The sequence below is a fragment of the Sander lucioperca genome, chromosome 9, assembly GCF_008315115.2.
Source record: "Sander lucioperca isolate FBNREF2018 chromosome 9, SLUC_FBN_1.2, whole genome shotgun sequence".
Taxonomy (NCBI): domain Eukaryota; kingdom Metazoa; phylum Chordata; class Actinopteri; order Perciformes; family Percidae; genus Sander; species Sander lucioperca.
Genome location: NC_050181.1, coordinates 27875964 through 27900028, shown reverse-complemented (window position 1 = coordinate 27900028; position 24065 = coordinate 27875964). Strand labels below are relative to the sequence as shown.

The window sequence follows — 24065 nt, the reverse complement described above, 5'->3', positions numbered from 1 at the left end:
ACAACACAAGACTGTAATATACAATATAATAAGTAATTAATGGACTGATCACATTTAAACCTCTCAAACTGACTTTATTCAAAAAACAAGTCTTTTATTACCTCCAGGTCATTGTCAAACAACAAAATGGTTGAATTAATTATCATCTTCTAGAGAATATAAGTTATATATAAATTAAATTCATGTCACATGTCAATTGTTAACAACAATGCAGCTTTGAGCTTTGTCAGAAATGGATTCAGAAATGGAGAAGCATTTGCACATCCAAAACCATGGTGCAAGTGTGTCCGAAAAAAAGTCACATTTTAGAATAAAATCCCACATCCGGCCAACATTTGATGGTGGTACTGGATCCAACCATGAGAACAACTTATTTCCTATTTGAAAATCTAAAACACAACTGGTAACTCAATCTGCTTATTATTATAACATCCAACTACTGTATATATGCACAATTAAGAAAGATCTGCAACATGCAGCATGTGATCTGGTGAAATTAAAGTCTCATTGTCAGAAAACAGAATAAAGGAGAGATACTAAACTTAGTGTTTCACAGGAGGAGAAGAGATAGACGTGCCACTGCTATCACAGGAGTCAGGAAGTGGGCTTTAAGGAATGCACAGTCAGAAGTCTGAGAAACTGTTAGTCTTATCTTTGTTCGTTATCGTTCGTTAGTCAATCTTCTGAACGTGCAGTGCCAGGATGTACCACCACTAAAAAAAAAAGTAATGTTGGGATAAAAACATATCTTACATCAAGTATATCCCTCCTCACCAAACCCAATTAGCTTCTGTTTCTGGGTCCTGCTTGGTCAGTAAGTACAGTACACTCTGTGTCAGCATGTATATGCAAAAAGTGGCAACTGCAAAAACTAAAACTGTTTATTCGAGCATATACAAAAAGCGTAAACTACCTACTGTTCTCTCTACATTATGTATGTCTCCCATGAGTCACTGACTCGTCTATTTCTTAACTTCTCTGTGGAATGTTTGCTCTAACTTTTGGACATTTTATGACAATCAGAAATACCATCCGAAAAGCTGATTTTGTAAACAAATGCATATATGTTGTCCTAGCATGTGAGAAGAGTTCATTTTAACATTTTGTGCACTTTGCATGGTGCAAACATTGGCAGGTTTGAGGGTATTCAGGCGTCCCCAGGATGACACACACTAAAACTAACGGTACTGTAGATGCTGCTCTGGATTAAAGCCCCTACCGAATGGTATAATAATGCATGTTGTATCATTTCAACAGCGTTGTGAGGATATTATGGATAGATTCAGCAGTTTGTTAATCTAAGCTGAAGGCATGTTTCGAGTATTTGTGGAAAGTTTGGACCAACATCATGCATAGTCCAATTATCCAATGGTCACACTGCAGTCACTCAAAATCACATCACAACATCCTTCGATGTACAGCCCAAAACACAACGAGCAAGTGGCTGCAACACCTACACCTCTTGTCTCTCTGTTAATGCCAGTCCCTACATGCTATCAAACCTCTCAATCTACCTTCTTCTCGTAACTTCTCCTTCATTTTTCATACCTTTGCATCTTCTATTTTGTCTATCCACAACTCACAGTGTCTTCATTAAGCAACAGAACAACTGGTAGGCTAGTTAAGACTTGTCAACGGTCTTCTGTTGTCTACAGCTCTTTGGTCAGCTCGTCAGCAAATTCAGTCATGATGTCATGCACCCAGATGTCCCTTTCTTCCTGTGAAGTGTCGACCAGGAAGACCATCAACTTCCTGTCCCATGGGTTTGTGGCTTCCTGTACGGCCTCTAGCTGGGCCACAAGTGGTTTCTTCTCCACATGGTTCCTGAAAACGATGGAAGCTTCCTCGGACCACTGCCTCTGCTTCAAACCTGCGAGGAAAACAGGTGTGAAGGTTAAGCTCACTTTTATGGTAATGATACAATGTTAACATTTAATGAGAAATAAAGGAAACGCCTGGTAGCCACTTGCTTGTTTGGTAAAAACCATTCCAATGATGTGCTTACATTACATTACATTGTGTTTCACTGAAGAACATTAATAACATAAGATCTAGAGTGGGTAGTTTTCTAATTAAATTGTTGAAGCATATGGGCGCCCGGATAGCTCAGTTGGTAGAGAGGGCGCCCATATATAGAGGTTTACTCCTCGACGCAGCGGACCCCGGTTCGACTCCGACATGTGGCCCTTTGCTGCATGTCATTCCCCCTCTCTCTCCCCTTTCATGTCTTCAGCTGTCCTGTCAAATAAAGGCCTAAAAATGCCTTAAACATTATCTTTAAAAAAAATATATATATAAAATAAGAAAGGCAATAATTTATTGTTACGGTATCCCTCCTGGCAGGTATTGGAGCTAAGGCTCAGGTAGAGTTTGGTAGTCGTGAAAGATACTCAGATCCTTTAAGTAAACATAGCAATATAATCATGTAAAATACTCTATTACAAAAAAAGTCCTGCATTCAAAATCTTACTTAACTGATAGCACAGAATGTGGTTTTATCAGCAAAATGTACAACATGTATCAAATGTAAATGTATTCATACAGAAGAACAATAGTACATTAGGATGGGTTGAAGTGAAGCTAATTCTAAATATTTTGTAAAAAGTAGTTAGAGTTAGCAGGTAGTATAAAGTACAGTTTAATTTATAAAAATGAATCATATTTTATAAGCTCATCATATGCTTTATATGTAAAATATGAATCTTTAAGGTAACAAGTAACTATTGCTGTGTCATATTAATGTAGTTATGCATTTAGTTATTGTATAACAAGTACAATATGTGCCTCTGATATTTAGTAAAGTAGAAATATAAAGTCAATCCACCACTGGGAGTTTGGATGTTACCTTAGTGACCTTAATAACAACCATCAGACTCTGTTGTGGTGGAGCTCCGTACTCTCTACTCACCAGCCAGCTGAGCAGTGATTCCCTGGAACGGCAGCTGTCTGAACTCTTTGATCAGAGGCCTGAGCTGTGTGCAGCTGACCAGCTCATGTTTACCATAGTCCAACTCGTACACAGACACCAACCCATTGGTCAGAACTCCCTTCACTAACACACGGTGCCAGCTGAGAAAAGAGAAGGAGGAAGAGTGGATATATTTAGGCAACGCACAACTGCTTCCATTTGTTATTGAATATCTACAACAGACAGAAACAAGACAGAAGCCCCCCCAAATACTCAGTGGAAATCAAAGTAACGCACCTGTTCTCCACTTTAGCAGCATATATATGATTCTTTTCTATGTTGAGTGGTTTCTGCTCAGTTTTACTGTAGTAGAGAATCATCTCTCCCATCAACACCACCAGTTTGTACATATCTCTCCAGGGCTGCAGCACAAAGTGGCCTGGATGGCACGCCACTGATACATAGACGTCTATGTTGTTTCCTGAGAAGAAAAAGACTTACATGTGAACACATGATTTTCTAGGCTATAGTAAGGCCAGAAAAGATTTCCACTATCTCCATTACCTGCTGGGGGCAGCTCTAGCAGCGGTGGCAGCTGGAGAGAGGATGAGGGGGCAGATGGTGTCTCTGGTGGGCTGGTGGTGGTCATGTTGCCTCCTCCACCTCCTTTGGGTCCTGATAAAGCCCTCCTGAGATGAGGCTTGGCTGGGACAGAAGTTGATGTTGGACTTCCATTAGTGTAGTTGCCGGTGCTGGGAGTCTTGGAGGATAAAGTCGCTGTGGAGATCTTGGCAGGCCTGTGAAAGACATTTAGTGTATAAGTTACATACGTTTTAACTCAATAAGCTAGATAGTGAAGGGATAATACAGGTGAATAAAAAAAGCAGCAGAAACCTGTGGCTCGTCAGGAAAACATCTGGTTGCTGTTTGAACAGGTCAGACTGGGCCATCTGATGGTTGAGGCTGCGGGCCGGGTCGTGGAAGTTCTTGTCGGTAAAAAGGTGGACGTAGATGCAGCGCTTGGTTTCATCTACCTTGGCAACCTTGGTCGGGATGTCAAGGTTAGTTGGAGGTACATAAGGAAGAAAAACAGAGGTACTGAACCAATGAAGGCATAATTTGAGTGATAAAAAAAGTGACAAATAACTATCATCACTGTGGGGAAAAAAACAACTGAAGATGTTTAGATGTTAAGGAAGGGCGGCCAGCAATTTACCTTCATGCTACAGTCTGTGGCGTTAAGCACTTTCTCTCGAAGCCATTGGACAGCATCTGGACTCCAGGATCCAACACTGACAGCCAGGTCTGCTAGACAGCACTTGACAGCCTAAAAAAAGGTTGCTGGAAGTCATTTTCTCAGATAACCTGTAGGACTGTATGAGGACTCTGTCTTCAATACAACAGTACACAAAAAACATTTCCTTTGAGCATTATCATTGCTCTTGACTGTTTTTCACACTCTGTGCTTTGAAGACATAGATGCTGACCTGTGGAGGGATGGCCATGAGGTCATAGAGGAACGGCGGTGGAATCTCTCTCAGCTCAAACACCTCTACAGAAGCCTGGACACCCACATCAATGAACAGGATGTCCAGCACTCTGCTGCCATGCAGGTTGGTGATCTAAAGACAGAAACATAGACAGGGAAACCTCATTTTGTACAGTTAAAATTGTGCAGGGAATAATACAGTATTTATGGATGGTCTTTCTTTTTTAGTCTCTGCTGTCAGGGTAACTACCCCTGCCTCTATTGTGCATTTGTGACTTTATTCCCTTTGTCAGGCCAACGTCAATCATATGTGGATTTGTTTAGCAATTCACCATGTGTGCTGCAGGGAACAGTGCCATCTTACCTCTACGCGGGACCATTTGCCTTTGTAGCGAGCCAGACATCCTTTCCCACAGAAGGGTCTGGACACCAGGAACTCTGATGTTACCTGGAACAGAGATTTATTTCATCAAGAAACCGGTAGCATCAGATTATTGTTAAATCTGAATGTACTTCCTCTGGACTGGCGAGGTTACGGAGTATGTGTAACTGCTGCTTTACGACTGCAATAAAATGATACTGTAAAAGCTCACACAAACATTTCACAGGTCCACTCAGCCTACTGCAGGTGTACACTGCAATGACATCAGAGATTAGGACTTGAGATCTGTGGTTCCTTGAAATGGAAAGGGGTTGGTGATGTTTACAGAGATTAAAACAGCATACATTTGAATTAGGGCCAAATTAATCATAGAGGAGTTATGTTCTTACTTCTACTTTACTCACAACAGTTGATTGATGACACCAATGTTACCACACTAGCAGAGGGAGTTACCCTAACAGCTAAACAACATACATTTAGCTTGTCTCAACTATGGATTACCAAACTGGTTATCAAATTGTGAAAGTTATTCTCTGAACTTCCTTCTGACTAGAAAAACAAAACCAGACCATCCAGTTTGCTACAGATCATGGAAATAATTTGTATAAAGTATGTAATGAAAATGACGTGTAAAGATCTAATTACTTTCCTGCATGCTTGATGACTTCAAATCAAAAAAAGAATTCTCTGGACTTGCAAGCTTGGTAAAGTACAATAAAGCTTCCACTGTGTTTACATAAACACTGGCGTAAAGCATTACTAAGCCTCAGAGTATAGCAGTGCCACACCTCGAAAAAGCATCAACTCTACTGTGCTGCTAACAGATTAAGTGGCTTGGTAAGATTATCAACCCTAATCTCAATCTGTCCACAACTCTGCCTGAAAGTAGCAGCACAACACAAATAAATTCACAAAAGGCTTTGAAGATGAATGTGTGAGTCCTAATGTCCTGCGTTTACTCCTTGTGAATATGGAGCATAACTAACAAACATGTTGGAATGAACACATATACACAGCTAAGCTTCGTATTAACAGACACATGAACACATTGCAAGGAAGGTTTATATTGTTCTCTTCTTGTTTCCAATCAGGAGTATGCAACACATCTGTGTGCACCCCATGTGTGTTTCATTTACCAACAGTAATTTTATATTGTTAAATACAGAATTACTAGTGCAGATGCTAATGCAATAGTTGCAGCTACTAAACTTAAAAAGGGGAACATGTGAAGCTACACAAATAAAAGGCTGTAGTTTTTAGCAAACATTACTTATAAACCGGAGTCAATAGTGCATGGATGGTGCCGTGGATTACTACAGATTTGGTGCTCAAATGAGTATTTACGGCAGCAGGACGATGAATGCCTCATTGAGTCAAAATAAACTAACATGTCCATAGTTGTTGTAATAAAATACCTTGTATCAATGTAGCTCATTGGTGTGATTTTAAAAGTTTGGTCAACAATTAAAATCTATGGCACATTTGCATCAACAACTGAATAAAGAGTAAACATTTTTACAGTTTCAAAAGTCAATGAGACATCAAAATGTAGCATGGATTTAACCTGTAATTGGAAGTATGTCTCTATATTCTCCAGTATCACATTCAGCTTGGCAAGGCCTCTTGAGGGCAGCTGACAGTAGATGGTCCCATCTGAGCAGACGCTTCTGACAGTCACCTTCATATAAGCGCTGTTCACCTGAGGAGAGCCAGTAATAAGAGTTTAGTGTGATGTACAAACAAACACACACTGACACAACAACGCACATACACAAACTCTCCTCTACCTGTAACGGGCTGGCTAGCGTCTTGTCCTGCAGGGCTTTCATGCAGGCAGCGTTGATGTTGACATCATCATCCTGCGACGTGTCGTACAGGACAATAAGAGGGGTCTGCCCTCTCTCTAGGATCTCAGCCAATAGGATCCTTCCACTTGCCATTGTCTCAAACTTCTTCAGCACAGCCGGCTCCTGACAGAATGGCTCCAGGCCTAGACACACACACATACACACACACACACACACACACACACACACACACACACACACACACACACACACACACACACACACACACACACACACACACACACACACACACACACACACACACACACTCATCAATTTGAACTAGAGGCCAATAAATGATGGAGTAGGGGAAAATAAGAAAAAGTCAGACTCACCTGCAAGTTTACATTTAGTCGCCTGGAAAGGCAGTTGGAAAAATTTCTCATGCAGCTCAAACACTTTGGTTTTGCTGATCACCTCTGAGAAGCCATGATCCACATAGTGCACCTACAAAAACCACAGGGATAACTGACATTTCCTCACATTTCAAGATCTCATAGTCCACCTGCTAACCTTTCCCATAGCTTAAAGGACAATTCCGGCACAAAACAAACCTAGGGGTTAATAACAGATGTGTACCCATTCGATCGTTCTCTGGGACATGTTTTCATGCTAATCGAATGTGTTTGTAGCTTGAAACAAGCTAGCGCGGACCGCTGATTAGCTTACAACGCTAGTATTCTGTTAACATTTAGGGACCCTCATTATGCTAGCGTTGAGGTTTGGTGATATTTTGAGCCTTTTTAGTGGTATAAATAGCGATTTGTTTTTACTTTCCCTGTGCCCCGAATACTAGCGTTGTAAGCTAATCAGCGGTCCGCGCTAGCTTGCGCGCTTAGCCTTTTTAGTGGTATAAATAGCGATTTGTCATGAAAACATGTCCCAGAGAGCGATCGAGTGGGTACACATCTGTTAATAACCCCTAGGTTCGTTTTGCGCCGGAATTGTCCTTTAAGCAAATCATCATCTGCCTCATCTGATTTTGGAAGGATTTCTAAACTTTTTGATTAATTTGTCGTGGCTCCGTTACTTGGCCTTCAATGATTAGTGTCCTTAGTTATTTTTTTGACTTCTCACCTTGGCCTTGTCAGCCATGACCTCGCAGACTTGCGCCCTCAGAATTTCCTCCTCCTCCTCTGCCCTGACAGCAACAAGTTGGCCAGAGGATGGAGATGACAAAGGAGTTGGACTGCTTTGGTCGAGGCCATAAAACTCCCTCATTTCATCTTCCATGGACTCCTGGGCCTGGGAGTAACCTTCACCAATGTACCTAAGAGAGGAGGAAAGACAGACAGTGAGAGATTTACGAACTGTCCTGTCTTATGGAGTTTTTCCATTTCATGGTACCTGCTCGACTCGCTTCGACTCAACTCACCTTTTTTGGTTTTCCATTATGAAAAAAAGTCCCTTTTTTTAGTATCACCTCCGTCGAGGTTCTAAGCGAGCTGAGGCGATACCAAAAGGTGACGTGAAAACCTGCAGACTACTGATTGGTCGGAGAGAAACGTCACTAATCAATGCGTCATCATTGCTAGCGACAGACGGGGGTGTCCTGAACAAACCCACCATTGTTAAATAGTTTATCCAGCAGTGTTTTTTTTTTGCTGCCTCCAGCTTCTTTTGAAACAAAATGTGTCTTCTGGCTGTGGCAACAGCCACATGCCGAGAATCAGAAACAACACACCTTCGACGTCCTGCGGCGTCGCTATGATGACCAGCCACGCTCGCCTCACGCATGAGGCGGTACTAAATCTGTAATGGAAAATGGAGGACGGGGCACCATGGTCGAGCCGAGCCGAGTAGAGCTGGTACTAGCAGTGGGTAAGCGCCATTACAGTACATTTGCACATACAGTTCTCTCCTACCTGAGGATAACTCCATTGGTGTTGGTGGCCTCCACCACTAGCACAGAGGGGTACTCCTCTTTGGGGATCTGCAGAGAAGGCACGGCGTGGTTACTGAGCCTCCTCCCCAGCTCCTGCCTCAGCCTCAGCTCCTCCTCGCTGGCTGAGGAGTTCCTCCTGTTACAGTTTTCATCCTCTCCTCCTCCACCTCCACTGCTGCTCTTCCTGTACAGGATGGCCCTCTTGGGGTTGTCAGGCATCGGGTAGTCGATGGTGCAGATGTCGGAGAGGAGATGAAGGTTCTCCAGGACGTGTCCGGGAAGTTTAAACTTGTAGATATATAAAATTAAACAAATATTTATATTAAAAAAGTGCACCTGGCTCCTGAGTTTGGTAATGATGTTAATATGATAGTGTTTCAAAATGTTACTGACTTTGTAGGTGTCCTGGAAGAGCTTGGGCAGCGCGTGGGCCCACAGGCCATTGGAGTACTTCACCAGCAGCTCCTCCAGTTTCAGCTTCAGGTCGGGGCTGAGGGTGGCAGGGGAGGAGGGGGGGCTGGGGGACGAGGAGGACGATGGTGGATTCTGAGGAGAGCGAGAACCAGAGCGAGTCAGATGGATGCTAGGGGGTCTCTGCTGGACGGGGGACTGCACGGGTTTGTCTGTGGGGGTAGGGGCAGAGGTGGCGTTTGGGGTAAGGGTGGGTGGAGGGGAGGATGTGGTGGTCTGTTCCTTGGCAGGGTAGAGTAGCAGCTCTGATGGGTTGCTGCTGCAGGTTTTCTCTACCTAGGAGAATAAATGGAAAGGACTTATTATAAAACCATTTTGTAGGCAATACAGACTGACCATGACTATAAATTCATGAATTAAGCATTTTACAATACACTTTTAGGATTGGTATTAATTTGTTGTGCACAGGCTTGTCAATTAACCTCTGCCAAGCCCCAAAATGTATCTTTGGAAAACTAATTACAGATCATAAATGGTTCAAAAATTCCTATTTCTCTTGCCCTCTGATTTGTGACTTCTGCTATATAAAAAAATGGCACTGACTTGTCTCAGTGTTAAACTACTAAGAAATATGATTACTTCAAGTATTTGTGTTTTTATGCAGAGTGCTTTGGGGTTTTTTGTTTTCAGCATTTTGTGCATAGTGTCTACCTGTGCATATTGTATTATATATAGCAGGGGTTTTTCAACATTTTTTAAGCCAAGGACCCCTTAACTGAAAGAGAGATGGAGCAGGGACCCCCCCTACTACATATATTGTATAAAATTAAGGTGTGTATTAAACTGGGCCTACAATAACATGTAGAGCGGCCTAAAGCCTTTATACATACCTTTTTTGCATAGCATACTAAGCTATTAACATCAAAATTGTTGCATGATTTTATAAATCAGGTTTTAATGTTAAACATACACGTGGCACAGTGAATGCTTAGGATGAACTGTATCTGTGGATGGCTATCTTAGTGACTACCTTACCTATAGGTCAGTAAGCAGTGGGGATTTATATTTGCTAATAATATGTTGGATTCATGTTAAGACTTTAATTTTTGAAAATATTTTAAAAAATGAACAATAATTTGACTCTGAGGACCCCCTAGGGGTCCCGGACCCCCTGTTGAAGATCCCTGATATATAGAGTAAGATCAGGAGTACACACAGTGCATATGTGTGTCCAGGTGTCCAGGTCTTTGAGGGCCTCAGTGGGCATGTCCTGTTTGTACAGCTCTCTGTAGATCTGAGGCAGCTTTGACACCCAGAACCCGTTACTGTACTTCCCCAGGATTTCCGTGATTCGACCCTGGACCTGCTGAGGGTCGTAGGGCTTTCCTTTCCCCGAGCTGAGGCTCTCGTTGAGATTCGAGGGGGCTGGAAGGTTAGAGAAAAAACACAGAAGGGAGATTACACACACATGCAAGCAATTACTGCTTCTACGACTTTGATCTTCTTGCCCCTGAAACTTGTGGATCGCATGGCATGCTTTCCCCCAAAACAAAGGCACTTGAGTCTTGAAAGAGATGGATGGACTCTTCAAAATAAGTACGATAATGAGGCATCTTCAAAACAAAGTCAAAGTTCCTTTTGCCTCTGAATTTGTCTGTTGCTCTGTTGAGCTAGATCAGAAGACGAGGAAAAAACTCAAAGAAACCAACGCATTGACCTTCAGGCTTCTTTTCCTTTAATAAAACTTTAACTGCAAAAGTGGTTAGACTGTCGGAAATTCCACTGAAACATGCCGCTTGAAACTGATTGACAGTCAGTATTCATCCAAATAAGGATATTAGTACCGGATATTGCCAAAGGCTTTTCTAATTTTCGATATTAAAGTGTGAATCCCTAGAATAATCAAACATAGCCTTGTTATACCAGCACTGTAAGGTGTAGGTCTTGCACATTTTCTAAACAGGGAGGGACTCACATAAATATAATTTCCTCCTCAATCAGGGATGTGTCTTTACATACAGGAAGCATCAGCTCTTAAACCAATCAGTATCAAACTTTAACAGTCTCTTCTGTCTGTAGGGGCCTGAAATAAACATCTGAAATGGCTGAAGCCTTCGAACATACTGTATGTGCCTCAAAGCGTTGCAGTTTATTACATTCCAGTGCGTTTCCCCAGACTATGCAGGCCATAGCCCTTCTTCAAACAGGCAACATGACAACAAACACATTCTCAGTTAAAGTAATGGAGGTAAAGAGTAGTGAGAACCAAGTAAAATAGTGTTGCTGTTTGTTTGCTTTACACATTAGAAAATGGTCAAAAAAGGTCAGGAAGAGACATGATTTGATACTTCAGCACAGGAGCACAGCATGACACTGAAAAACTGTTCTTTACTTAGTTGAGTGTTAAATGTCCTCTGGTGATGCTTAAAGCAGCTGGCCAGCATTTGAATTGTCTGAAGTTATACAGGTCTGGGCAACATTTCTGTTCGTTCAGAGGACGAAACGCTACACACAATGTATTTTCAGCTAAATAAAAAGCAGCATGTCCTACTTACGACTGGTCTGTTGGGAGTTTCTAGAAAGGTGAGCATGCACCTCCTTCTGAAACCGTGACGGGAGGGTCATCCTCTTGTCTGACCTTCACACAAAGAGAACGAGGAGCATTAGTTTCTATGGGCTCTGGAAGAGATGGAAATTGTGCAGAAGACAGACTGGAAACAATGTTTTTTTCTTCTTTTTTGAACCATTATAAGCTACATTTTCCATCCATCACCTTTGTGCATGGTTTAGAGAAATTCACCTCTGACTACAGTTTTAAGGCTCGGCTTGGCCTGGCTCTGTGCTGCATCTCTGATTCCTAATCTATTAGGCAAAGCACATCTTTAAAAAGGACTTTGGTAACATCTCAAAGTCTAACCAGATAACCAGCTTAAATTCAACACAAGCCAGAGTATTTTTTGGTTTGTCCTCAGCAACACAACCCATTAATCAAACTGCCTTCATCCCCATTGGTCTAGAACAATGGGTCATGAGATACAGCACACTGGATAAAGCATTGCGCTGTGACACTACTCCTCAGACCTAGTCAGCGACAAACTGAGAATGCATGGAAAGATTTTTACATTGTGTAAAATATCCATCTCTTTTCGTAGACATAGCTGAACTGATTTTAATTTCAGTAATTATTTCTTGTAGGTCAATCTTTTCCTTCTTTCCACCCCTCCCATATCCTCTTCTTTCCAACCTTGAGGTGCCTGCTGTTCAGATCAGTTACCTCAATGACACAGTAAATGCTTTGTTATAACTCCTGATTCAGCCTGTCAATCCCCTTCTTGTCTTTCTCTTCAGTCACAACCACTGGCTCATCCTGGTACATAGCTAATAATGGAAGCAAGCAATCAATAAACAGAGCAAAAAGGTTATTAACTCTGTGAGCCTAAATGGCTGTGAGAAGGTTTGAAGGACTTCACTTCCCATACATAAATCACAGAACATAACATCAGCAATCTGTGCACTCCACTGACCTAAATGCTATTTTCAGCAGGATCAACCATCACTGATGGTTCTCTGGACTGAACACAAACCCACTGCTACTATCAGAGACAGATTCTTATTTTACGTATTAGTTTAAGCTTCAATTAATCATTTCCTGAAGGAAGCTAATGACCAAAATTGGCCAGTAGAATAAATGTTGAGGTGTCCATTGGTAGCAATGGGGAGGAATTTCTCTATTGGTAGCCCAATTTGTATTATTCCAAAAAAACATTGCAACTTTGAGAGTACAAAAAGTAATGCAATAAGATTCAAATTGACACAAACAGTGCCTGCCAGTTAAAGTCATTCTAAGATATTAAATTCAAATGGTCATTATTTTTGTTAGTGTATGTCCTTAATGCCTGGATAACAAGGACAATTCTCTTTTGGTCTTCAGCCAGGAGACATCCAAGAAGAAGAATAACTTAGAAATAATGGAAATTTGAATATTTACATTGCCATGACAACTGGGCAAACTACCTCTTCAATGGAAGACTGTGATATAATCAAAAACCCCAAAACAGCTACTGAGTGCACCTTGTGGTGACGTTGTTTGTAGTCTAAGGCCGGCTTCACACTGGCTGCGTGGCGTCAGCGTGTCAGCTGCGTGGCGCTGGATCAAGCCGCGCCAAAAACGCGTGCATGCTAGAAATAGAACCGACGCCTATTTTTCACGCGACACGCAATCGTGTTGGTAGCGTTTCCAGGCAAAATAGAATAGGAAAAGATGTTTTTATGTCATCTTGACACAAATACATATTAATAAATTACATGTTGATGTTTGAAAGTCTCTAGGTTTTGACATAAATGCAGATAATTATCGATTTTGAAATATTGCACCTGTCAATACAGAACGAAATATTCTGTTTGTAGCTAGATACTGCCGACGTTGTCTTTGCTGTAATCAAATCAATATATATTTATGTTTAACATGAAGTATACCACTGCTTGAGTGCAGTAAATCAATGGGAAACATACATGTGTACAGACAAGGCTAGCAGCAGCAGCGCCGCGTCAGACACATTTCTGGTGTGTAAAGGCATAGAAAACGCCACGCAGCCGCCACGCAACTGACACACAACAGAAACACCACGCTCACGTCACACAGTCAGTCTGTAGCTGGCGTTAGGTCTAGATTGGGATTGAACTGTTTTCTTTGTTTTGATTTTGCTTCCATTTTTGTAAATTTCTTGACAAAGCAACCTGTGACTTCAGTGTCAACAACTTTGTCATAGTATGGACACCCAAGGGCTACCCAGCCTGTCACACAAACACGAAGACAGCCTGAACACACACAAAACCCTCCCATTCAGGTCTCCTCCACTTATTTCTCCTGTGTTTTTAATTTAATGAAATTATTTTTTAAACTGTAATTCTATGTTGGATCTTTTTTTTTTTGATTGTTGAAGTTACCATTTATACTGCCATGTATCCCATAGTACACCTCCAGGCACACACACACACACACACACACACACACACACACACACACACACACACACACACACACAAATGATGATAACGCTGGTGTACTGTCCAGTGGAAGATCTAGAGGGATACAGAGAGATGTGCTGATTCACTCTGTGTTGGTTTAGAATTGTTAATCTACCAGAGAATAGAGGGGGGATTAGAAAGGGCTCACATCCCCCCTGCTATGGGTTTGTGTCCCCTGCCAACACACCAGGCTTCTCACTCTGCCGCCCCATTGTGCACACTGGACACCCATGGGGACACTGAGACACAGAGGTCTGATGTCAGTTGTTTTCACACTGAACGGACAAACAGAGCTGTGGATGGATGGAAGTGAGAGAGCCAGTCTATGAGCTGGATTAAACTTGATTCTTGTTAGAGCAATGCAGATAGATAATATCTCGCAATGCTTCTAGATGGCTTCTTCAATAACAATGAATCAGGTTTTTAACTCATCCCAGGTCATGGTGAATGACAGTAAAACTCTGAAGCCAAAGTCTGTTGAAATAATAAGATTTTTAAAAAGGAAAAATAGATTTGGACCAATCCGGAAAGCATAATCAAAACATAAGGAGCAATTTACCAACGAATTTACAGAGAGTGTAAGAAAGAGAAGGAAGAATGATGGTGAACAAGGTGAACAATGAAAATGTGCCAAACATGTAGATGAGGAGGTACAGAGAAAAGAGGTACAAAGAAGAAGTGGCTAAGTGAAGGGAGGAAATATAAAGACAGAGACAGACAGAGAGAACCAGAATAATCTAGAGAGCACAGCATCAGCCCAGTGCTGAATAAGCAGCAGCAGGGAGGCTGTTTGCACTCAGAAACCAACCAGAGTATAACCAAGCTTCCATTCACCAGCAGCCTATTCTGATTCAGCTCAGACCACACAGGTGGGAGGAGAGGAGGGGGACAGACAGACTGAGTGAGAGAGAATGAGAGAGAAAGAAAGAAATATGTTTTTCATTGACCTGTGGCTGTAGTTTGGACTAGATGGTGGAGTGACACAAAAATATAAGAAAGTGGTCTATATTGTCTTAAACCGTTAATAAAATATTGAAAGCATGTTGCATTGCAGAGTGACTCTACAGGATATGTTCTGGCATGACAGCTAGCTTTTCTGAGCATGTTGGTCATTTACACATTCCTCTACTTGGATTTCCCAAGCAGTGTGGAAGCCTAGTTGGTGACTTCCACATACAGTATAATTGTGCTACAAAATCCCACAAATATGTGAGAACCAAGCTTCCGCATTGGGATGTGAGCTGAAGTTGTCTTTTCATAATAAAGGCCTGCAACAAATTAGATCTTGAATGCAAAATCCATATTTTGTTGTAGAGGGTAAAAAACAGTATTTTGTCACAATAAAACACAACAATTTGATCACATAAAATCATCTAAATTTATAAAGTAAAGTAACTGTGTTCAACTGCTTACACAGAATTAACTCCTAACCATTTCCCTCACTCACTTCTCTGCAGGTGGGTTCCCTTTCCTGTTGGGTGTGTTCTGATTGGACAACTTGTTTGGATGCGCCCCAGTCTTGCCCTCTGACTGGCCATCCCTCATGTCCCTCGCCTGTCTGAAGTCTCCATGTCCCGCCCCTCGGCCGCCACCTCCTCCTCGACCTCCGCCTCGCCCGCGGTGGTTCGGCTGCCTCAGAGATGTTTGAGGTTTGGCTGCATAGAGAAACGGAAGGCAAACAAGAGAAGTAAAACGATGGACTTAAAGTACACACCACACACACACAAACACACACACACACACACACACACACACACACACACACACACACACACACACACACACACACACACACACACACACACACACACACACACACACACACACACACACACACACACACACACACACACACACACACACACCCCCTGACTCAGCTAAACCTGATGCTGAGACAGGGTAGTGTGTCTGTCTGGAGGGCACAGTGTTACAGATAGTTCAATATCTGTAGACACAGTAGATCTGATGAGCAACAGCATAGCTCCAATCAGTGAGCCAGCCAGCAGCAGCAGCAGCAATAACAACAACAACACAATATCGCAAATTAAACATTGAGAAAACTCTCCTGTGCCTACTTTCTTTGATTTGCCTGTTGAAATCCCCAATTGGATTGTGGTATAAATGGTGGATAAGGTACGCCTAATTGCTTTGAGTGTTAGATGAGTAGATCGATACCACTCCCATGTCACTGCATTAACTATGGAGCTAGAGCAGGGAGTCGATTAGCTTTGCTTAGCTTAGCATAAAGACTGGAAGCAGGGAGAAAACATGTAGCCTACCAGTACCTCTAAAGCTCAGCTCAGTTTAGATTAACTAGCTGGGAAGGAAAGGGAAAACCAGCAGAGGCTCCAGGAAGTCACTGCGCCTGAAGAATATATATAATATAGCTATAGCATGTCCTGTGAAACCACAACTTGTCATTTTTGCAATACTGTTTGTGTACAGATTAATCAAACATGTTTTAAAATGTTAATTATTGACCAATAGAGGTGCTGGTATGCATATTTTAGAATTTTGGAGACAGACAGGCAACTCCATGTTTCCAGTCTTTAGCCCCGCCCACAACATTTGAGGTCGGGAAGTTCGGTCTGGACTTGATCCGTTGAGCTGTTCGGACCAATCAAATTGTCAGGGCGGGCTTTATACGATGATGGACAGATGATCAACAGTAACGTAATCAACCACTTCACCAAAGAGCGCTTGGGTTGAATTCGGGGAATTGAGATGTGTAGATTCCTCCATCACGTCTGTTATATAAGATATCGACAGCGCATTCATTTTAAAATCCTCAACCGGCCCGTCTCAGCTGATGGTGTCGCTGCGACTCAGCTGTTCAAGTCCGCCCGAAAGCCCGGGTAACGTTATGGTCGTGTGAGATAGAGAGTGACTGAAGAGAGAGAGAGAGAGAGAGCCCAGCGGCGTTAGAACAAAGCCGTGAATCAGAGAAGTCAAACGTGTTTTCGCCGATTCATCTCTAGAAATGTAACTGTAGCAAGCATCTCACTATCACTAACGCTATCCACATTCATATTTACACGAAACAAATTATATATATCAGCTACAAAAAAAAGTCTAAAAGTCGAAAGTTAGGACGAAAGTGCTAAGAGCGGTTGCTATGGAGACGGTGTTGAGTTCTGTTGACAGTTGAGTTGAGTTCCGTTGCTCTGATTGGTTGTAGTTCTATCCAATTGAGTGGTGAGGCATTTTCTTTCCTGGTTCGGTTGAAATCATTGACATTATATAAAAGGTGTCTATGGAAATACGCCCCATAATCACAGCAGTATCAGACTCATATTCTAACTAAAATCTGAGTATGACGACGTCAGGCTAAGTCTTTATGCTAAATTTAGCTAATCAACGCCTGGTTCTAGCTGCTCCATAGTTAATGCGCAGACATGAGTGGTATCCATCTTATCTCATATAACTCTCGGCAAGAAAGCAAATATGTGTATTTCCCAAAATGTTTAACAATTTCTTTTAATAATGTACATTAGCAACCCTCTGATGTATATTATGTATTGCAGTGATTGCTATCAATAGCTTAAGGGAAATAGTCACAATTCAGGAGACAACAAGAACATTTAAGGCGAATGAACGTATGTGTGTTATTATGAAGTGGGGCTCTGCTGGAAAAGAGCATACAATATAATATAATATAACATACAATATATATGCTGTATACAAAAAAAAACACAAATTGTGTTTTTTTTGTTAAAACATCTATTTCAGCCAATTATTGTATGCTTGATTTTTCTCAATTATATTCTCAGTTTTAAGACTGGTAACATCACTACTAGTGGAGAAAAGTACATGTAACACCAAGTAGCAGAATAATTCTAACTTGAGTTAGTAACTGTAATCTGTGATGGTCACTGTATGTTCAGTAAAAAGCCTGAAAAGCAGAGTGCAATGATCCCAACACAGCACCTACCAGTCAACCCCTCATCACTGTGATGTTACATCATTCAAGCACAGCATGGCCGGCATGACATCACATTCCTGCTAATTGACGTCACCAATATACCCTGTTGAGCATAACCCTTAGTCATTTCCACTCCCACACTCACTCTTCCTTTTCAGTTTTTCTCCTACTGCCTCTTCTTTTATCTTCACCCGTCTCTTCATTTCTCTTTTCCTCAGTGAGATCTAGAACTTTCTCCTGTTTTCCCATCCTCTCTGTTCTGGCTGAATCTCATTATATCTTTCCAGTGACAAAACACAACAAGCAGCTTCATCAGCCTATGTCGTTTAAAGTCATTAGTAGGCACATTTGAATTAATCAAGTTAATCAATCAGCCAATTAATGAATCAATAAAACTTCCAGATGCATACACATTACAGAAACTCAGAAGTCACACATGCAGGAATGCACAAGCTTAAATCCACATGCAGATATAGGCAAGGACAAGCAGATACAGTCAGAGCAGACGCTGCGTCACCTCACCGGCATGGACACACAGTCCCTGATCTGTTTCTGTCTGAATATCAATATCCTGGTGAGGTGGTGGAGGAGAGGATTAGAGAGAGATGAAGAGGTTGATTTGTGAATCAGATGCTCTTCGCTTGCAGCTGAGTCTCAGCTGCTATAGGCTGCATTAGCCTCAAATTCGAACACGCCACCCCTCTCTCTCTCTCTCTCTCTCTCTCTCTCTCTCTGACTTCCTCCTTCCCTGTCATCTGTCCACCCCCTACCTCCTTCCCATTTCTCCATCCCTCTGCTTTTCTTTTCTTCCGGCACTCTTGCTGCCACTCCTCTTTTCTCTTCTCCCTCTCCTTACTGCACTACCACCTCCTACTTCATCCTTTGACTCTGAGAATATTCTGCAGCATCACAGTCTAGCGGAGGTGTGTGCGCTAAAACATTTTTTGTGTATGTCTGTATGTGTGTGTGCAGGTTTGTGAAAATGCATGTTTGCATATGTGCAAGTATGGTTTATGAAGGTGTTTATAGCAAATAAGGTAGAAAAAGGTTAAGAATTGTGTGTGGATATACAGTAATATTGCATGTGGGCTGACATATTTGTACACGTATGAAACTAATACATCTGTGCAGCCCTGAACATTGTGAATCTGTCTGCTTGAGTGCACACGTGTGTGTGATATTCTTAGTGCCAAGGGAACTGCAGGTCTCCACAGAGCAACAGTTAAAACAGGTCAGTTGTTCATCCACAAACTGTCAGGCTGCGCCAAAGCAAAGCATTTCCTCCTGTTGTATTGTGACAGTACTGATACAAGCCCTGGACATGTTCTAGTTTTCTCTTGCTGCAGCACTGCTGCACTGTAGCACCAGCCCCAAGAGGAGTCTGGTAAAGGTTTGGAAACATTCAAGAAATTGAGTAGTTGGATTGAGCGGATGGATGGAGAACTAAATATATATTTCCAGGTTACAGCTTACTACAGCTTATTATACTATCAGTATAATATATTGTCAATACACATGTTTAGTTAGAGTATAGACAATACTGCTCTGTCATCAATATGCAATATATGGTATACTGTATATACAGTATATACTCTATAAGTATATATCATTTTATGATTGTATTACTGGCAGTGTATATACATATATAAACACTGCCAGTAATACAATATATAACACTATAATGCATGTCATACCCTTACTGAAATATTACTGGTTAAGATGAGAAATATGTTTTTCTATATTCACAATAATAACAGGACTTATGGGCAGTCAGGAGGCATTTTGTGTCACATGTACTGTATAGCAGTGCTGATATACATCCAGAGTTCTCTTTACTATGTTGTCAAACATGTTTTGAATAGTGCAGCCATTTAGTCATTCATTCGCATCTGAATGACATTCAAGTCAAGTCAACCTGCGGCCCTTTGCTGCATGTCGTTCCCCCTCTCTCTCCCCTTTCATGTCTTCAGCTGTCCTGTCAAAATAAAGGCCTTATAATCTTTAAAAAATAACTTTTTCATTTGTGTGCTGGTTTAATGGGTTGTCTGTGAAGGACAAAAACCGTCTGTTTAACATTGTTAAGGTCTGCTACAAGATCACTGGAGTACAGCAGAAAGACATCAGCTCTCTGTGGAAGAAACATGTGGTTCAGAAAGCTAAAAAAATAATAACTCCACCTGACCATGCACTTTTAAGTGAATTTTTAGTTATGCCGTCAGGCCGGCGCTATTATGTTCCTGTACAGAAAACTAATCGGTATGCAAATTCTTTCATTCCTTCAGTCATTAGGCTACTGAACACACAACCGTTGATCTGATCTATGCTCTTGTTGTTACTGGCATGTTGATATGGATTCTGATTGTTGTCGTTACTCTTTTTACACTTGTTATTACATGGATGGGATAGACTGTAAAATGAATTGCCCCTTGCCCCCTTTCTGAATCTGAATCATAAACATATGCAGTATTGTTCTATTTCAGTGTTGGATACACACTGTGGCCCAACACACAAAAGATACCCAACACCAGTTTTCCTTGCAGTGTAGCTAAAGTGCAACAGTGTTAACCACTGTTCATGACTCACTGTTCATCTTGTAATGTCCCTATTTATTTGCACTACTTCAGGCTGCTGTGGACCTTTCAAAATCAAAACTATAACCACAAGCTTTCAAAGATTAGGCATTTGTAATCATTTCAAATTCGCTGTAAGATACATACTATAAAGCAGATGTAGCATGTAAACTTACTTTTAGTAGTAAGTGCAATGACATTTAATTCAATACGTAACTGATTTTAAGCCACCTTGTGACTCAGTAAACACCTGTGTAATTGGATAGAGCTAAATGTGTGTTCTTCAGAAGAGGCTAATAAATGGGAAAGCCTATAAGATTACAAGTGGTATGTGCAGTGTAACTGGATTATAGTTTCCTATTGAATACTGTAATGGTAACGCCATTAGATCCAAAAACCATTGCCTTGCCAATTCTGTTTTCCCCTAAATTACTGAATATATTAGCTTGCTGTTTCTCATACAGAAACTGTGAAATCCCACATGCACAAAGGCAACTTGTAATGTTTTTCAAATCCTGCATAAATTGACACTCAGGACTTTAGGTGAGACCAAAATAGTTGAGTGACTAGCCCAAAGCTTTGCATGCAAATGAATGCTTGAATGGAGTTCAAAAATATTAATGATATATACATATACTATATAGAATTGATAATCATTTTTTAAGATCAGCTAAAGAAAATGGCAGAGTAGCTGTGTTAATGGTTAGTCCAAAATCTTACCATTGAGGACGAGTGGGGCGGCCGGTTTGACCCTCATCTGGGTGTTGACCAGGTGGGGTCGGCCTGTCTTCTTGGAGCTGCGCTGACGAGCCACCACCTTGGCTATATGGGCCGTCTCGTTGGCTCCTGAGGCAAAACACACCATCTGCAGAGAAAGAGAGAGGAGTAGACAGACAGTTATAAATAAGAGATTCGTCATAAGGTGGAGCAGGTTATTACCTCTTATTAACCCCTAGGTATGCATCTTATCCAAATTATGCACACAGTACTTTGGATACTTTGTGGTAGGAACATGTATAATTATTTAGGAATAATCTTATTGTATTATGGCTAAATATGTTTATGCATCTATCCTTCAAACCAACCATCCTGCACGCACGCACGCACGCACGCACGCACGCACGCACGCACGCACGCACGCACGCACGCACGCACGCACGCACCCACACACACACACACACACACACACACACACACACACACACACACACACACACACACACACACACACACACACACACACCTCTCCAGAGCGGCTGCGCTCGGTGCGGACTACAGAGGGCATGCTGGCTAGCAGTGCATCCAGGTTGTTGTGTCCCATCTGTTTGTGTGGTATCTGCTCCCCGGTCAGCTCTTTGTACTCTGACTGCAGACGGGACAGTGGCACTCCACCTTTGTTGGCCTGGAGGACGGCACGCAGCATCTTCTTCACCAGCTCCACGTCAGCCATCTAAAAAGAATTAAGTGGGACCAATCCACTGCAAGTCTGAGAATGCCTGCAGCTGGTGATGATGCACGCCCATTCAAACTGGCAATAGTCTGCAAGTAGATTGAGTTCATCCCATGGGCCAATGGCTGACTGGTTAGGCAAGTTTTTATTAACTCTTGCATTTCAAGAAATGTTTTTGAATGGAGATTGTATACTCACAGTGGTATTTGTTTTTCGATATATAGTCATAGTATATGATCAAAACAAGCATGTATCTACCACATCTCTTTTTCTCAAAGGAAAGGAAGGCTCATTTTCAATCACCATTCCACTGTTCTGTCTAATAAGCAGGTATTGATTGGTGATTAAACTCACTCCGCAAAGATCTCTTGTTATTTAAAGCAACAAACTGTTACTGTAGCCCCATAGAGACATTATAGTAAAGAGCTTTATTTAGGTTCAAGGTGTTACTAGTAATCCCCCCTCCCCCCCTCCCCGGTGTACAGCCTGTTTACAGTACACCTCCCAGTGGTTTTCAGCTTGTCTGCAGCCAAACCAAACCGCCCCAAAGAGGAATTCACAAAATTCTGCAAAGTACAAACCTAAACCAATATAATGTCTGTGAAAAGTGTAATAACGGCTAGATATCAATATTTCAACAAATATTTGGTATGATAGAAAAATCTGGACGTTTGCGGACGTGGAGACACACCCTCAACGAAAAGAGGTCTGTCAGTGCAACAGTGGAGTTTTTAATAACAGGTGGCCAATCTATAATCGCCCTCTAAAATTGTTACATTGTAGAAATTTCAGAGATATTTTTTTATATTTGTGCTCTCAGTGTACTACACGCAGGAATGCACACACCGCAGGAAGAGTCCATGTCATCAATTTTGCATGACATTAATATTACTTTTTGGAAAGACGCCCTTGTCTGTAATACCATTGTATCGTCTTGCTGGACTTTTCTCTATAAAAGCTATGCCTTCAATTAAATAATTCAGAAATATTTAGACGATTTCGCACAGGATGGTACTAGGAAAAGGTGAAAAAGCTGCACTGTAAACAAGTAAAATGAACTTGTCAGATTTTTTCTATAAGGGAAATGTTTCTGCCTTAGATACGTTTCAGCCACTTGTTGATATGGCCACTTTTTGCAGCGCAGGCAGCAGACGGGATAGGGAAACTATAAATGACGTAAGTCATCACACTTTCGACTCCACACCCGCCATGGACCAAACTATTTAGAAGAAGTTTCCCTTTCTTTTTTCGTTTTTTATACAAAACTATACTTAAATGGTTTTGACAGAATGAATGACACCGGCCAAATGTACAAGGCCAAGTATACAGTCAGCTTGGGCAACGATAATGCGCGTAATATCGAGTTAAATCCTCTTGCCATCTCAGGGACAGCGGCTCGTAAAGTTAGCTAAGGAACGCTATCAGAAGACCGGAAGCACATCCTTTTTCCCTTAATAATAAAAATATAGAGACTCGCCGATTCTTTTTTTACCTCGCACGTTAGTCACACAATTTATGATTTTGAAAGTCACTACCGGAAGTACATTTGTATGCCCTAGCTAGCTTGAAAGCTTTCGAGACATCCCATCCGGGAGTATCGAAAGAGGCAAAATAAACACCCGACAAAACTTGCTCAAACTCAGCCAGGACTGATTGTTATAAAACTCCATGTAAATCAGAATAAAATCTACAAAAAACATTTTCTACCTTGCTCTAAACAGACGGTATGGTGAAGTCAGGACCTGATCCTCGCTGTCAGTGCTGTCACCACCACAGGGCTGAGCTGCGGCCGAAGCACTGTCCCCGGGGTGTCTGCCAGCCGGTCCAGGCACAGCCTCTCCTCCGCCACCTGATTGGTCGGCTGTGCATGGGCTCCTGGCTAACTACACGTCAATATATTCATCCAGGGGCCGCAGCACAAGACAGAGGACACATCTCATTGTCCAACTATAGTCAGTATTCTATGCGTTCAACCCTAATTAGCAGAAGCTACTTTCACAAGTTGGGACCAGAGGGCGTTCAGCATATAAACTGATTACTGCAGCACTAATATAAATAGGCCTATATTTAGTTTTGTATTTGAAAATGTAGTTTGAATGTATTGTGCACATTTATCTATTTGTTTATGTATTTCCCATATTCACAATAATTATCTACATTGTGCATTCTCTCT

General features: G+C 41.7%; 1 protein-coding gene across 3 annotated transcripts; it reads right to left on the bottom strand.

Moving 5' to 3' along the window:
* Positions 1-53: 53 nt before the first annotated feature.
* Positions 54-23778, bottom strand: tdrd7b (tudor domain containing 7 b). 3 transcript variants are annotated; one of them, XM_031288475.2, is made up of 20 exons: positions 23600-23778; positions 21686-21892; positions 21163-21307; positions 15398-15605; positions 11478-11560; positions 10139-10347; positions 8905-9258; positions 8492-8799; positions 7704-7896; positions 6962-7073; positions 6567-6769; positions 6344-6478; positions 4762-4845; positions 4396-4530; positions 4125-4235; positions 3803-3951; positions 3473-3705; positions 3206-3389; positions 2909-3069; positions 54-1870 (listed from the first exon to the last, which is right to left on the bottom strand). In XM_031288475.2, exons 2-20 carry the CDS (start codon positions 21890-21892, stop codon positions 1650-1652), a joined length of 3435 nt encoding a protein of 1144 aa, XP_031144335.1. In that variant the 5' UTR covers positions 23600-23778; the 3' UTR covers positions 54-1649. The 3 variants fall into 3 exon arrangements, with proteins under 3 accessions (XP_031144335.1, XP_031144336.1, XP_031144337.1); XM_031288476.2 differs by lacking the exon at positions 21686-21892 and having other exon boundaries at positions 23600-23773; XM_031288477.2 differs by lacking the exons at positions 21163-21307; positions 21686-21892; positions 23600-23778 and adding an exon at positions 18395-18634.
* Positions 23779-24065: the final 287 nt, after the last annotated feature.